The sequence below is a fragment of the Hydra viridissima genome, unplaced genomic scaffold (assembly GCF_058129835.1).
Source record: "Hydra viridissima isolate aposymbiotic clone 2 unplaced genomic scaffold, HvirCarnegie_v1 scaffold_13, whole genome shotgun sequence".
NCBI lineage: Eukaryota > Metazoa > Cnidaria > Hydrozoa > Anthoathecata > Hydridae > Hydra > Hydra viridissima.
In genome coordinates this window covers 2,720,847-2,734,252 of record NW_028324312.1, presented here as the reverse complement: position 1 = coordinate 2,734,252, position 13,406 = coordinate 2,720,847, and the positions used below count along the sequence as shown (strand labels likewise).

The following is a 13,406-nucleotide window of genomic DNA, read 5'->3' as shown; positions in this document are numbered from 1 at the left end:
ATTTCGGCCTTGATTCTTTCATTCGCCAAATGACTTTTGTGCGTCTTTTCTGCTAGCTTTTGAGCACAAGTGATTGCATGATCTACTGTTGTGATGGCATCGACAGTGTCCTTGATGGCCAAATTCAAGGTATGGTCCACACAAAGCAAAGACTCATCAATAAAGGTGCACTTTGGAATTGCAGCAACATTGTCATGAGTTACGACAACTGAAACAGTTCCTGATCCAGGTAGATCGGCAACAACCCTAAAAAAGTAACAAAAAATTACAGCAAACTGAAATGTCTAGTATTGTCACAATATAGTAATTTATGTCTTATAAAAACACTAAAATAACTAACTTTTCTTTGCACTGATTATAAACGTGCGTAATGGCGAGATCAGGCATATCACTTTAACTGTTGAACACAAATAACTCATGTAAAAAAGTACATTTTGTAATTTAACTTACTTGTCGATCTTTTTGGGATTGTTGTCTGTTGTGTGCCTCTCCCAGAACGGACTGACAGAAACAACAAACTTGTTCAGGGTCCACTCCTTGTCAATGTAATGAACAGACAATGATTGGTATTGATCAAAGTTCCTTGAAGTCCAAATGTCCGTGCTCAGAGCCATTCCCGGACTTTCCAGTAGATCAGTTTCCAAAACTTTATCCACAGCCGTCTTGACATTGTCATAAAACAAAGGCAGCTTTACCTAGAATAAGTTGTGGCAGCCTTGATTTTCAGCTTTGGATCTAAGTAGTGCATAAACTCCATGAAAGGTCTTGCCTCATTAAAGCTGAGTAGAAGATTCATCCTTGCCAGAAGTTTCATAATTTCCAAGTCATCTCAAAGTTGCTTTGGATCTCTGGATTTGTACCTCAGATACTGACTCAGTCTTGCCTGGCTTGACTTACGCTTTGTAAGACAATCTGGGATGGAAAGTCGTCTTTCCTAATGGAGTGGTTGAGAACTTGAGAAGATTTTTCGCCTGGAAAAAATCTTAAAATAGTTTAGTATTGCTAAGCCTCGTTACGCTTTTCCCGGTTCATTTCGAGAAAACGATTCCGAGACGCAGACCCTTAGTAATATCCATCTCATAGGCTAAAACAATAAAAAAAGTTGTTCAGAATAATAATAAAAATAAAAAAAACATCTTTGATAAAACAAAATAATCACTTCATCGAGTTTGTGTATTATCAAACCTCATCATTTTTTAGACTAAAATCACCTGACGGTACTTTTAAGACCTCATCAGTTTTTATAAAATATTCATATAAAATAAAGTGATAATACGTTATAACAGCTTTTACAAATGTACTCTGTGATATAAACAAAGTAATTAGTAATAAAAAAAAAGCACTAAAGGAACGTCAGTTGTAGTTAACGTAAAGTGATTTCGTACTTAAGTTATTAGACGAAAAATGTGGTGGTACTTCTAAGTAGAGGAAAACCTCAATGAATGGGACAGTTTTTGCAAAATGCTTTTTAAACGTAGATAAAATTGTTTAATATATATATTTAAATATGTTTGATAACAACCGACTCTTCCTCAATGATATAGTAAAACAAAAAAATTGGATTTGCATTTGGCTTTTGGAAAAAAGAGAGTTTTATTGGAGCATGACATTTGTCCCATTCATTAAGTATGTCTCATTGAATGGGACAAACATAAAGGAATTTAAAAAAACGTATTTAATTCAATCATTTTTCAAATTAGTTTATTAATTGTAAATGTAGTTAAATATATAGATTAGACATGTCCAAAAAACAACTTTTTTAAAAAATGTCTGAGCACAGCTGCTAAATGTGTTCTATGTAATAAATTAATACTAAATTTAAAAAATTTTTGAATAAAAAAAATTTTTAGGGGTCGCTCAAGACCCTTAAACATCAGACGAGTCCCTAATATTTTGAAAAAAAAGTTTTTTAAAACCATATCATGTTGGGTCTCAAAAGAAGTGAAATTTTATAAAAATTTCAAAAATAATAAAAAAAGTTTATAAAAAACACAAATTCAAAAGTTTATTAAAAAAAACTTTAAAAATATGCACTTTTTTATTTTTTGTTAAAAAACGATAGTTTTTAATTCATAAAATTTGAACTGGTAATTTTTATATAAAATAGTTAATATTTTTGAAATTTTTATAAAATTTCACTTCTTTTGAGACCCAACATAATATGGTTTTAAAAAACTTTTTTTTTCAAAATATTAGGGACTTGTCTGATGTTTAAGGGTCTTGAGCAACCCCTAAAAATTTTTTTTATTCAAAAATTTTTTAAATTTAGTATTAATTTATTACAAAGAACACATTTAGCGGCTGTGCTCAGACATTTTTAAAAAAAGTTGTTTTTTGGACATGTCTAATATAGATACATACATAAAGACCACACAAAAAATATTTTTAACTTTAGACATTTTAACTCTAATTAAATTTCAATCAAAGCAGAACTTTCTCATTTTAGAATATTATATTTAGTTAATTTTATTTAAGTAAAATATTGCAGTATAAAAGTGTGTAAATAATACCCATTACCCATGGGGATAAAAGTAAGGGACTGCAGCATCCCTCTGCTTAGCTGTAAATAATACTTTGTTAAATTCATTCAATAGGTAGTATTTTGTCCCATTCAATATGCCCATCACTTTATACAAAAATGATTAGTCACACCAAAAGCACCATTAATTAAGCTTGAATGTTTTACTCACTGTAGTATTAGAGACTGTTATCTATTTAGGCATGGAATTTTATTTTCCATAACTTCAAAAGTTGCTGCAAAATCAGAAAAAAAAAACGTTTTTAAAAATTACTTTTTACATTCGAAAACACAATAACATTTATTGTCATTACGGTCATAGAGCAATAGGATGGATGAGTCGGTCAGTTGAGTTCTTGTTTCTATCACTCTTTGTTACAGGAATTTGAATATCCTTACATCGATGCTTCTATAAGAATCTGAGTTTGTCCCATTCAATAACCGTCCCATTCATAAAGGTTCTCCCCTACCGTAAGGCAGGAAAGGGTTAACAATCTATAAAAAATTATAATGCAATTTATAAATAATTGTGAGACTCTTACCAAAAAAAATTTAAAAATATAAACAAAAAAAAACAAACAAATGCTCCGTGAAGATGTCCAAACTCTAAAAATCTTTAGGTTAAATTAATGCGTACCGAGTACTCAAACAGGCTTACCAATCAAAAAGCACTCCTTTTTTTTTCTTTTAAAACTCTTCGAGCAAAGAACGAGATTCTTGGCAAAATTCCCTGTAGAAATATTCTTGTAATAGCAATATCTATTTAAGTTATCCCCAGCTACCCTGAGGCAGGTCGCTCCTCCCTCCTTTTTTTCTGATACCACTGATTTTCGCAAGTAAGATATTTTAAACACTCGAGCGAAAGTTAAGCGCGCTCGCTCTTACCCGTATTTGATCGTGACCCAATGTTTTTTACAACTAACAAAGTACAACAAACTAAGAAATAAAAGTAATTTTAACAGCAATGAGTAATATTTATATTCAAGAGCCTCCTACATCTGGAAAGGTAAATGACGTGTGTATTGTTACATAAATTATTTGAAAATTAAAATAGATCTAACTGTGGTATCATGAAATTATGACCTTAAAGCAAATCTCTTTTACATTTTTAAATTTTCTTGAGAAAACCAGGGCATATATTTTGTTTTATATTGGAGAAATCTTTTGCAAACCAATTATTATGAAGCTCACACATATTAAGTTTGTGAGCACAAAAACAGCCTTCAAAAGCAGTTTAACCCTTTCATGCACCAATTATTTTTCCATAACTAACATAACCCATAAAAAATCATCTACAAAATGACAGCGATACTATGAAATGTTAAAGTAGACTTTTTCTACAGCTTTTTTCAACTCTCATTTTTAAAATAATATTGTTTTTAATTGGTTAGAATGCACCATTTGAATTGGGGAAGCTTAGATTAATTTGTTGTTATAAAACAACCCAGCGCATGAAAGGGTTAACAATGAAAGTAAGGGAAAATAACCAATAATTATAAATAAACTAAGAACTGAAAGTAAAAAAAAGGAAACAGTTGCTTAGATTTTGTTATCTAAAAATAGTTACCTATATATTTTAAGGAGATGTCCTAAATATATTTCATGTGGCTGGGAGAAACTACAACACTTTATATTGAGTCTCCAACAAAATGTGAGAAACTTGACAGACATCCAAATATAAAAAATAAAATTATTTAAAATGTATAATATTAGAGGTAATTAAATAAAAATATTAGGGGTAATTAAACTATTATTTTAAAACTTTAAAATATTAAATTAGACTATTACAATTGCCTAAAAAGTATTATTAAGTACAAAGCAATTACAATTGCCTAAAAAGTATTATTAAGTACAATTGCCTAAAAAGAATATTAAGTACAAAGCAATAAAAAAGATGTTTAAATGAGCTGAAACAAGAAAACATGAAAATATTTTCAACTTACAAAATTGTACAAAATAAATTTGAAAACTTAATGAGCAATAAGCTAAAAAGTGAATAAAACATTTAAAATCAATTAAATGATATTAAAGTTTGTAATAAATACATTATTATTTAGTTGTTTTTATATTATCTATCCATGCTAGCATGAGAAGGTTTCTTTTAAACTTAAGTTTCAAATAATTTAGATAGTTACCCCTAATCTAAATATTTATTGCATGTGAAATTAATTATTAAAACTTATCTGCCTATATTGTTTAAAAGTTTTAGCACAGTATTTGAGTAATAACACAGTTATAAAAAACAAGAGTTTTTAATCTAGATAAAGATGTTTATAATGAAATGCTTTATGTTCCGTATTTCTGATGATGTATGAGATGAGATAAGTAATATAACATGACATAAGTTATATAGTGAGATGAGATGAATTATATTACTAAACAATATAAGTTATGTAATAAGATGAGATAAGTTATATTATTAAATAAGTAAAGACATAAGTTATATGATTAAATAAGTAATGACATAAGTTGAAATTATGTGATGAGGTAAGATAAATTTAATGCTACAACCTGTTCATTTAATGATTTCATTACAATAAGATGGAGGGGAGGGATTTATGAATATATATGTCATATATAAATCAAGGCTTTAAACTGTTTAGAATGAGTTTAAAAAGTGGCGTTAACTTATATACTGAGTAGAAAGTATGTGTTAACTCATAAGTCAATGTCACTTTTTTTGATCAATCCTAAGTGGTTTAAAATCTGAACATTAAAACAGTATATGCAGTATACTAAGTTTTCCAAATTTTTTTTTTTTTTTTTTTTTTCACATAAGCGACGCCTTTTTGGAAATAGCATTTAGTTGTCGTTTGCATTTCAAGTACTTTTACCTTTTAGGTACTTTTATTTTTCAGGTACTTCTTAAGACAACTCTTGGTGACATTGACATTGAACTTTGGTCAAAAGAAGCTCCAAAAGCATGCCAGAATTTTGTTCAACTTTGTATGGAGGGTTATTACAATAATACCATATTCCACAGAGTCATAAAAGGTCTGGAACAAGTCTTTTCAGCTCTGTTGGTCTTTTAAATTCAATACTGATTATATGTTTTAGGTCAGTTTAAAGATTGTATTGTTTCTTCTAAATTTTTTTTAATAGATAAGTCTAGTAACTCTTAATCAATATCCATGACCCCATAAAATGCACAATATTGTTACAAAACTTGAATCCTTTAAACATATTTTACAAGTTAAATTAGGAAAATTATTACTGTGTATTTAATGCAGTCAACTGGATTAGTTATAAACCACTCTAAAGAAATACTAATTTGTGGCAGTTATTGGGAAATTTTTAAGATTGGAAAATCAAGACAATGTAAGTTTCAAAAAGAACTTAAATACTGCAAACTTTACAAAATGTACCATGGCTTTTAAGTTAACATTTATCTGACTGGCAAGCTGTAGTTGGTATCATATTTGAGATATTTAAAACCTTAACTTTTTTTTTGGAATTCTCTTGTATTTGCTTGCATGCTTTTGAAATTTTGTTCTCTTTTTTTTTTTTTTGAAAATCAGGTTTTATTGCACAAGGAGGTGACCCTACTGGAACAGGAACTGGTAATCTTGATTGTGTTTCTAAATAATGGTGTATTTTTTAAATATAAATATGGCTATCTTACACTTTAAACATTCTAAGGTTGTTTATTGAAACCTGTAATTTACCACATGATCAAACCAAAATATTTGTCAGTAAATGCAATAATAGTTCAGGTGTATTGTTGAAGCAATTTTGTACAATTACTATTGTTGTTATCAAAAAGTAATTATTTTAAAATAAGTTCAATGGCAAAATTTTTCCAGGTTTTAAAACTATATAAAAATAAGTCTCAACATACTTTTAACAAGCTCATCATACTTTTTATGTTGTTATTTTTTTAGGTGGAGATTCAATTTTTGGAAAACCTTTTAAGGTAAATTCAAGTATATTTATTACGTATAAACCTTATACAAAAGTACTACTACTGCATTGTTAAAAGTACAAACTATAAAGTTATTTACAGGATGAATTCCATCAACGGCTTAAATTTAATCGAAGAGGTTTGGTTGCTATGGCAAATGCTGGGTCAAATGATAACAACAGCCAGTTTTTTTTTACACTTGATCGTGCTGACGAGTTAAACAAAAAGCATACAATATTTGGAAAGGTATAATTTCCCAACATTCTCTCGTTCCCTGACTTCTTATCATAATTTATTTCAAATGTGGTAGTTTTTATCTTTTTAGTTTTTAATTCTTTCAAGCTTTTACTAGTTTATTTTGTAAATAGTTCATTATTTTTTAGGTCACTGGGAACACTATATATAATATGATTCGCTTCAATGAAATAGATACTGATAACAATGATCGCCCACTATCCCCTCCAAAAATTATTTCTACTGAGGTTTGAATTTAAACAATTTTTTGTATTAAAACTTTGGCTTGAGAAATAAAAGACTTTTGCAGAATACATAGTTGCAATGATTTGAGGCATTGTGACAAAATAGGAATAAGTGATAGTAAATGATAATAAAAATAAATACTAACAACTTTATCTAATTTTGTTTACTTCAATTTTCTAAACTCTTAAAAAGATTTTTAAAAACAAGTAGCTATTTATAATTATTTTTATTCATTTTTAAAAAAGTAAAACTATTTTAGCTGTATTTAAAAACATTATAAATATACTTTATGCAATATATTTAATATCATTGTGGTTCAAATTTTCCTAATAATAATTTTACTTTTTTATCAAGTAGATTTTTTTAAACAACCAAATTTTTAAATGGTTAAATAAAGATAATGCGCTGTGCCTTGTATTTTTATAATTAATTTTAATTTTTAGTTATCTTTACAATAATTTTTTATTTTTAATTATTTTTACAATAACTTTTAATTTTTAGTTATTTTATTAATATTAACTTAAGGTGTTATCTAATCCATTTGATGATGTTGTGCCTCGAAAGAAAAAGAAAGATGATATTGAAATGATTGATGCTCCAAAGTTTAAGAGCCAATCAAAAGCTACAAAGTAAATTTGTGATAAAGTGTTTTTTGTTTTTGTATTATGAAAAACTAAAAGATTAAATTTGTAATCATATGCATTTATAATTATATGTAATTATAATCATATATCAATTTATGGTCATGTAATAATTTTTTATATTCTACAATTTATCTGTTAATCTATTTCTCTTTTAAATCTCTTTAAGAAACTTTAAGTTGCTCTCATTTGGAGAAGAAGCAGAAGAAGATGAAGAAGAAACTGAACAGTTGATCAATGCAAGTTTTTTTTTTGTGATTTGAAAATTTTAGAAAAAAGGAAAAGGCTCCAGGATAAAAAAAGTCCAGTAGATAAGTTTCATGAATAATAGTTAAATTGAAATTTTCTCACATTCCACCATTATGAATATTATCACTATCTCATAAAGAGTATGTTGATTTAAATATAGTTGAGTAATTGGATTAAAAAAATGTGCTATATGTACTATATGGTATGGAGTCAAGTACAGATAGGTCTACTGCAAGTGCATGGGATCTGGTTATTGACAGCATCTTTACTTTTTACTTTTTCTATGTTTTGGAAGCAATGTTTCTTCAGGTACATAATCTTTTCTTGCACATGAAGTAAAAAAATCTTCAAGTCAACTTTACAAAGACCACCTAAAGGTAAAATTTAAGTTAATGAAACATTTGGGCATATACTAACTTTTTAAAATTGTGACGCAAAAAAATAAAATCTCTGTACTTTATAATGCCAATGGTGTAATTAAATGCCAAATGATAAATTTAAACTATTGTTGTTTTTTTTAAGACTTAAATATTTAAAAACTATGTAATTAATAATAATAATAATAATAATAATAATAATAATAATAATAATAATAATAATAATAATAATAATAATAATAATAATAATAATAATAATAATAATAATAATAATAATAAATAATAATAATAATAATAATAATAATAATAAAATAATAATAATAATAATTAATAATAATAATAATAATAATAATAATAATAATAATAATAATAATAAAAATAATAATAATAATAATAATAAAAATAATAATAATAATAATAATAATAATAATAATAATAATAATAATAATAATAATAATAAAAATAATAATAATAATAATAATAAAAATAATAATAATAATAATAATAATAATAATAAAAATAATAATAATAATAATTAATAATAATAATAATAATAATAATAATAATAATAATAATAATAATAATAATAATAATAATAATAATAATAATAATAATAATAAATAATAATAATAATAATAATAATAATAATAATAATAATAATAATAATAATAATAATAATAATAATAATGATAATAATAATAATAATAATCATGATGATGATGATAGTAATAACAACTTAAAGTAATAGCTTATAGTAAAAATAATAACAACAATAATAATGAACATAATAATGATAATGACTTTGTTATAGTTTGTTTGCTATAGCAACACCTGTTTATAACAAAAGTGAAATTTTTGTTATGAATAGATATGGATGTTATAGCCAAAGTCAATGCATGTTATAGCAATAATCAACTGGCAAGAAGCATAGGTAAAATTAAACAATATAAATCAACAATGAACTTTTTACACCAAAAATAATGCACCAGAATGAAATTTTGTATATCAGCGCAATACCAATACAAAGAAAAAGAAAAAGTTCTTGAAAAGTTCTGTTTTGGATAACTTATGCCACATTAGGAGTATATCATCATCTGCTGCATTTCCTGAAGTTTAAGGAATCAAGCTATAAAACTTAAGTATGGCTAATGTCTACCAAGATTGTGTCTTCAGATCGTGAATTTCTGATATCATCTTAAAATTTTTTATATTCAAAAAAATTACTCCGATTACTGAACTATATTTAAAATGTTTTTCATGAAAAAAATAAAAATGTTTAACCCAAGCTTCTAATATGCCAAAACTTTAAAACCAGTAGGAGATTTTTTTAAAGCGGGAGTTTTTTTTTATCTCATTAATCCTAGTGCTTATTTTCATTGCAAAATTTTAAAAAATCTTAAAAGGTGAGTTTAAAAGTTTAATTTTTTTGTTACAATTTTATATGGAATTGCCCACTTTTAATTCTTTAGAATCATCGCATAGCAAGTAGCCATGATTTGCTGAATGATCCCAAATTGAGTTCTCAGCCTGCTGTTATATTAGATGAGCAAACTCAAAAAGCAAAAGTACATCAGTTTGTTTGGTGTTAATTTATGACCCAGAAGTTTTGGATTCTGTCATTACCAACAACCTTATATTCTTTCATTTCTAAAACTTTGCAATAATAATAGTTGAAATGATTTATGGCACAGTAATAATAAAGTAATTGTGATTTACTGCTCTAACAACCTGCTTAGTAAATTTTATTTGAAATTTATTATTTAAACCAAATTTTAAACTAGTTTTCTTCTGCCTCCATCTTCAAAGGTGACCTTTGCCTTATATGGGCTTATCTTAATACAAACCTAAAAGTAAAATTGTTCAATATCAGGGATAAACAGATAATGATAAAGATTTAAAAGTTATGTTACTCTTTCCAGTTTTAATGTTATTCTTATGTAATAGTTAATCGTCCTCATACACTTTTTTAAATGTTGGTGTTTCACATTGGCTAATCTTTTATAGTTCAAGCATTCTTCTTATAGTTCAAGCTTTTTTCATTTTTTTTTTCTTCTTTAGGATGATGAAGTCACAGAAAGTATCAGAAAGAAATTAAAAAAAGATTCAGACTTGAAAAAAGATACTGTTATTGTTGAAGAATCTGGATCAAGCAAAACAAAGGATGATAGAAGGTATTTTTTTCTTTTGATTGTGTTACTTTTTATTTCTTGGGTACTCATTCTATTAAATTAATCATTTTACACCTTTAACAAATTAAAACAGTAATGAAATTAACATTTCCTTATTTTATGTATTGAAAATTAATTTCTTTAAATATTTTGAAAAAAATGCAATAAGAAGGGCATTATTCAGAATAGTCGATCAATAATTGTTTCCTATCTTTTATATCAAAATCTTTTGAGAACAAATATTCTAGTTATTGTATTATCTGTAACTTGCACGCTCTAAAAATTAGAGTTCAACTTTTCCTGAAAATCAGCTCCTTTATATTGCAGGCTATAATACAGGTTTATAGTTTAGAGATTTATTTTAAGACAACTTCTTTCATTTTGTGGATTGGCAGCATTTTTTTTTGTAAAGTTGATTTTTTAATTTTTTTATTGCTTCTCTATATATTGTTAGAAAATTGTTAAGAGAAGAAGCAAAGAAGTTGAAAAGAGATTTAAAGAAGGAAAATAATGAAAAAGTTGCAGATAAACCCGAGTCAAAACCAGGTATTTGTTAAATATATATTTTTATGATTCTTATTATCATTATTGATAAGTATAGGTAATAATCTAAAGTACAAATTTAAAAAATTTCTATCAATTTTACATATGCATTCATATATATTATTATTGTAAAGTTTAAATAAAATGCATTAAGCTTCAATTTTTGACACATTTTAAATTGATAGCTGCAATATTTTTCAATACCACTTAATGCAACTTTTTTTGATATTTCCAGAAAAGACGCCAGTAAACGATCTCATGGCACAACTGACATCAGAGCGCAAAAGTTTCTTGAAGCGTAAAAAGGAGGAGGCTATCTTGAAAAAGAAAGGTGATAGTCGTGAAAAAGAAGTGAGAAACAATTATTTTACACTGTTTATACAAAAATTCTTTTATGGATTTTTTTTTATATATATATCATTTTTATTAACTGTACAGTTTTACAATGTTATTAAATATTTACAACTGCTCATAAAAATTCCAGGTTTTAAATAATAACCTTTTTTTATTTAGACCTTAGAATTACTAGCTGGTTTTTCAACAAAGATTACAGGCGTTACAGATAGTTCAGAGTCGCTTGAAGAGGAATCATGGTATGCTATAACACTTATCACTTAACGTAGAATTTATTAAGCAATTATTATTTGCAATTTCAAAAGTCTAAAAACCAAATTTAGATTTAGTAAATTTGGTTTTATGAAAGATTGAATTCTTGGTAAACTTGTGTTTCTGTGGTTATGGTGTTACTCTGAATCTTTCATTGTTGGATCAATTAAATACCGTGCCCATCCATCTTTTTAGACTTTTAAAATGAATGGAAGTATGGTATTTAATTTGATGATTTTATTCTAACAGGATGAATCACAAACTAAAGTTTGAGGATAACGAAGAAAGAGCAAAGGACGCAAATATGAAAGGAGATGACTGGTATCGCCATTTGTTCTCTGCTCAAAAATATTTCTTTTCTTGTTTGAAATTTTTTTTTTTTTTTTCCTATATAGATTTTTAACGTAAATTGCCAACTTTTCCGCATTGCTTTGAGAATCCAGTAGTCTTGCTTAAATAGCATATAATTATAAAACTGGTTGATAAGTGTTTGAAAATATAAAATGTAATATAACATTCTAAAATTAATAGATGTTAACCACCCTTGTAATGTTTCTTATAAATTTTTAATAAAATATTGTCGTCGAGCATAAGAATGTTATAGCTTGTTGAAATTGAGATGACGAAACTTCTGCGTAGTCTTTTTCATACACTTAAATGTTTTTTTCTCCATCAGGTACGATATATATGACCCTAGAAATCCGATAACTCAGAGAAGACGTGAAAAATCCAAAAAAGCAAAAGAAGCCAGCAAAGACAAGTATTCTTTGACTTGAAGAGAATGTATTTGTTACATTTGCTACGACTTTAGAGATCGTAACTCCTTGGGACACTAATGGCACTTCTGAGACAATGAAAGCTTGTTTTTAGACTGAAGTGTGACCTCGAATATAAATGATCAAATTGCAAGTTGCATTTTGTTATTTTGATTCTGTCATCGAATTGTTCGGAAATTGTATTAAACGACATTTTATGTGGCGATTTTAATCTTATCGACAGCTGAATTTAAGCTGGTCTGTAATGACGTCAAAATCTACAACCAATCTTTTGGTCAAAACTGTGCAATCGCATTAATATAATCTGGTCTTTAATTTGTATATTTTTTAGTGTGAGAACCAACAGATTTTTGAGTTTTTTTCTTTCTTAAGAAACCGTACCAAGAATAAAACCTTTCTTGACTTTGACTTTTTTTTTTTCAGAATTTTCCTTTTGAAAATTTGTTTAAAAGTAAAAGTATATACACTTGACAAATTTAGTACTACGTTTCGATCTAATTCTTCGTTTCGATCTAATTCTTCGTTTCGATTTAATACTTCGCTTCGATTTAAAAAACTAAGTAATGATATTAAATTATCTCAAATCTGTGTAAGACATTTATCGTTTACTGGTTCGATATCTTTATCAATTAAAATAAATAAAAATTAAAAGTTTATTATTCTTATATTCGCTCTACTATAAAAAATCGCATAAAAAAAAAAAGCAACTTCAATCATTAATGAGAATTTTTGATTGAATTCATGTTAGTATATGTTAATATATGCATAAATATGTTAAGTATTACATTCTGTAAGCCCAGTTGAAAATTATTGTTTTGATCACAGAAGGAAGTCGTAAGAATTCCACAATGATCACTGAGAGAAAGGATTGCATCGAATAATTTCTTTAAATTGAGTGCACTGGTTCACTTTGTATGGGGGGGGGTGGGGTGGGGGGGTGGGGTGGGGGTGGAATTGCAAAAATATTTAAAATTCCGTACATTTTTCACTTTTGTTTGCAAAAACAAGTTCCAAGTTCCATGTAACTTGTTTAATTTTGAAACTAAAAGCTTTTTGTCACACCCTGTCACGTGTTCTTATAAAAGGTACAAGTGTAAGTCTGTTAAAATCTTAAAGTTTGAAAGTTTTCAATTGTTTGGCCAAAACT

At 26.7% G+C, this 13,406-nt stretch overlaps 1 protein-coding gene across 2 annotated transcripts; it reads left to right on the top strand.

Annotated features, from left to right (window-relative positions):
• Window positions 1-3,366: 3,366 nt before the first annotated feature.
• LOC145195088 (spliceosome-associated protein CWC27 homolog) lies at window positions 3,367-12,662 on the top strand. 2 transcript variants are annotated; one of them, XM_090070723.1, is made up of 15 exons: window positions 3,367-3,524; window positions 5,377-5,575; window positions 6,037-6,078; window positions 6,400-6,431; window positions 6,522-6,665; window positions 6,803-6,901; window positions 7,425-7,528; window positions 7,710-7,779; window positions 9,636-9,731; window positions 10,225-10,337; window positions 10,789-10,880; window positions 11,113-11,228; window positions 11,391-11,470; window positions 11,733-11,804; window positions 12,160-12,662. In XM_090070723.1, exons 5-15 carry the CDS (start codon window positions 6,570-6,572, stop codon window positions 12,257-12,259), a joined length of 1,038 nt encoding a protein of 345 aa, XP_089926849.1. In that variant the 5' UTR covers window positions 3,367-3,524; window positions 5,377-5,575; window positions 6,037-6,078; window positions 6,400-6,431; window positions 6,522-6,569; the 3' UTR covers window positions 12,260-12,662. The 2 variants fall into 2 exon arrangements, with proteins under 2 accessions (XP_089926849.1, XP_089926848.1); XM_090070722.1 differs by having other exon boundaries at window positions 3,368-3,524; window positions 5,377-5,512.
• Window positions 12,663-13,406: the final 744 nt, after the last annotated feature.

Excerpts from the sequence above, each read along its gene's own strand:
- LOC145195088 (XM_090070722.1), top strand. The coding sequence starts at position 3,483 with ATGAGTAATATTTATATTCAAGAGCCTCCTACATCTGGAAAG. Across the intron at positions 10,881-11,112 it reads TAAACCCGAGTCAAAACCAG|AAAAGACGCCAGTAAACGAT; the intron begins GTATTTGTTAAA and ends TGATATTTCCAG. Across the intron at positions 11,805-12,159 it reads AATATGAAAGGAGATGACTG|GTACGATATATATGACCCTA; the intron begins GTATCGCCATTT and ends TTTCTCCATCAG.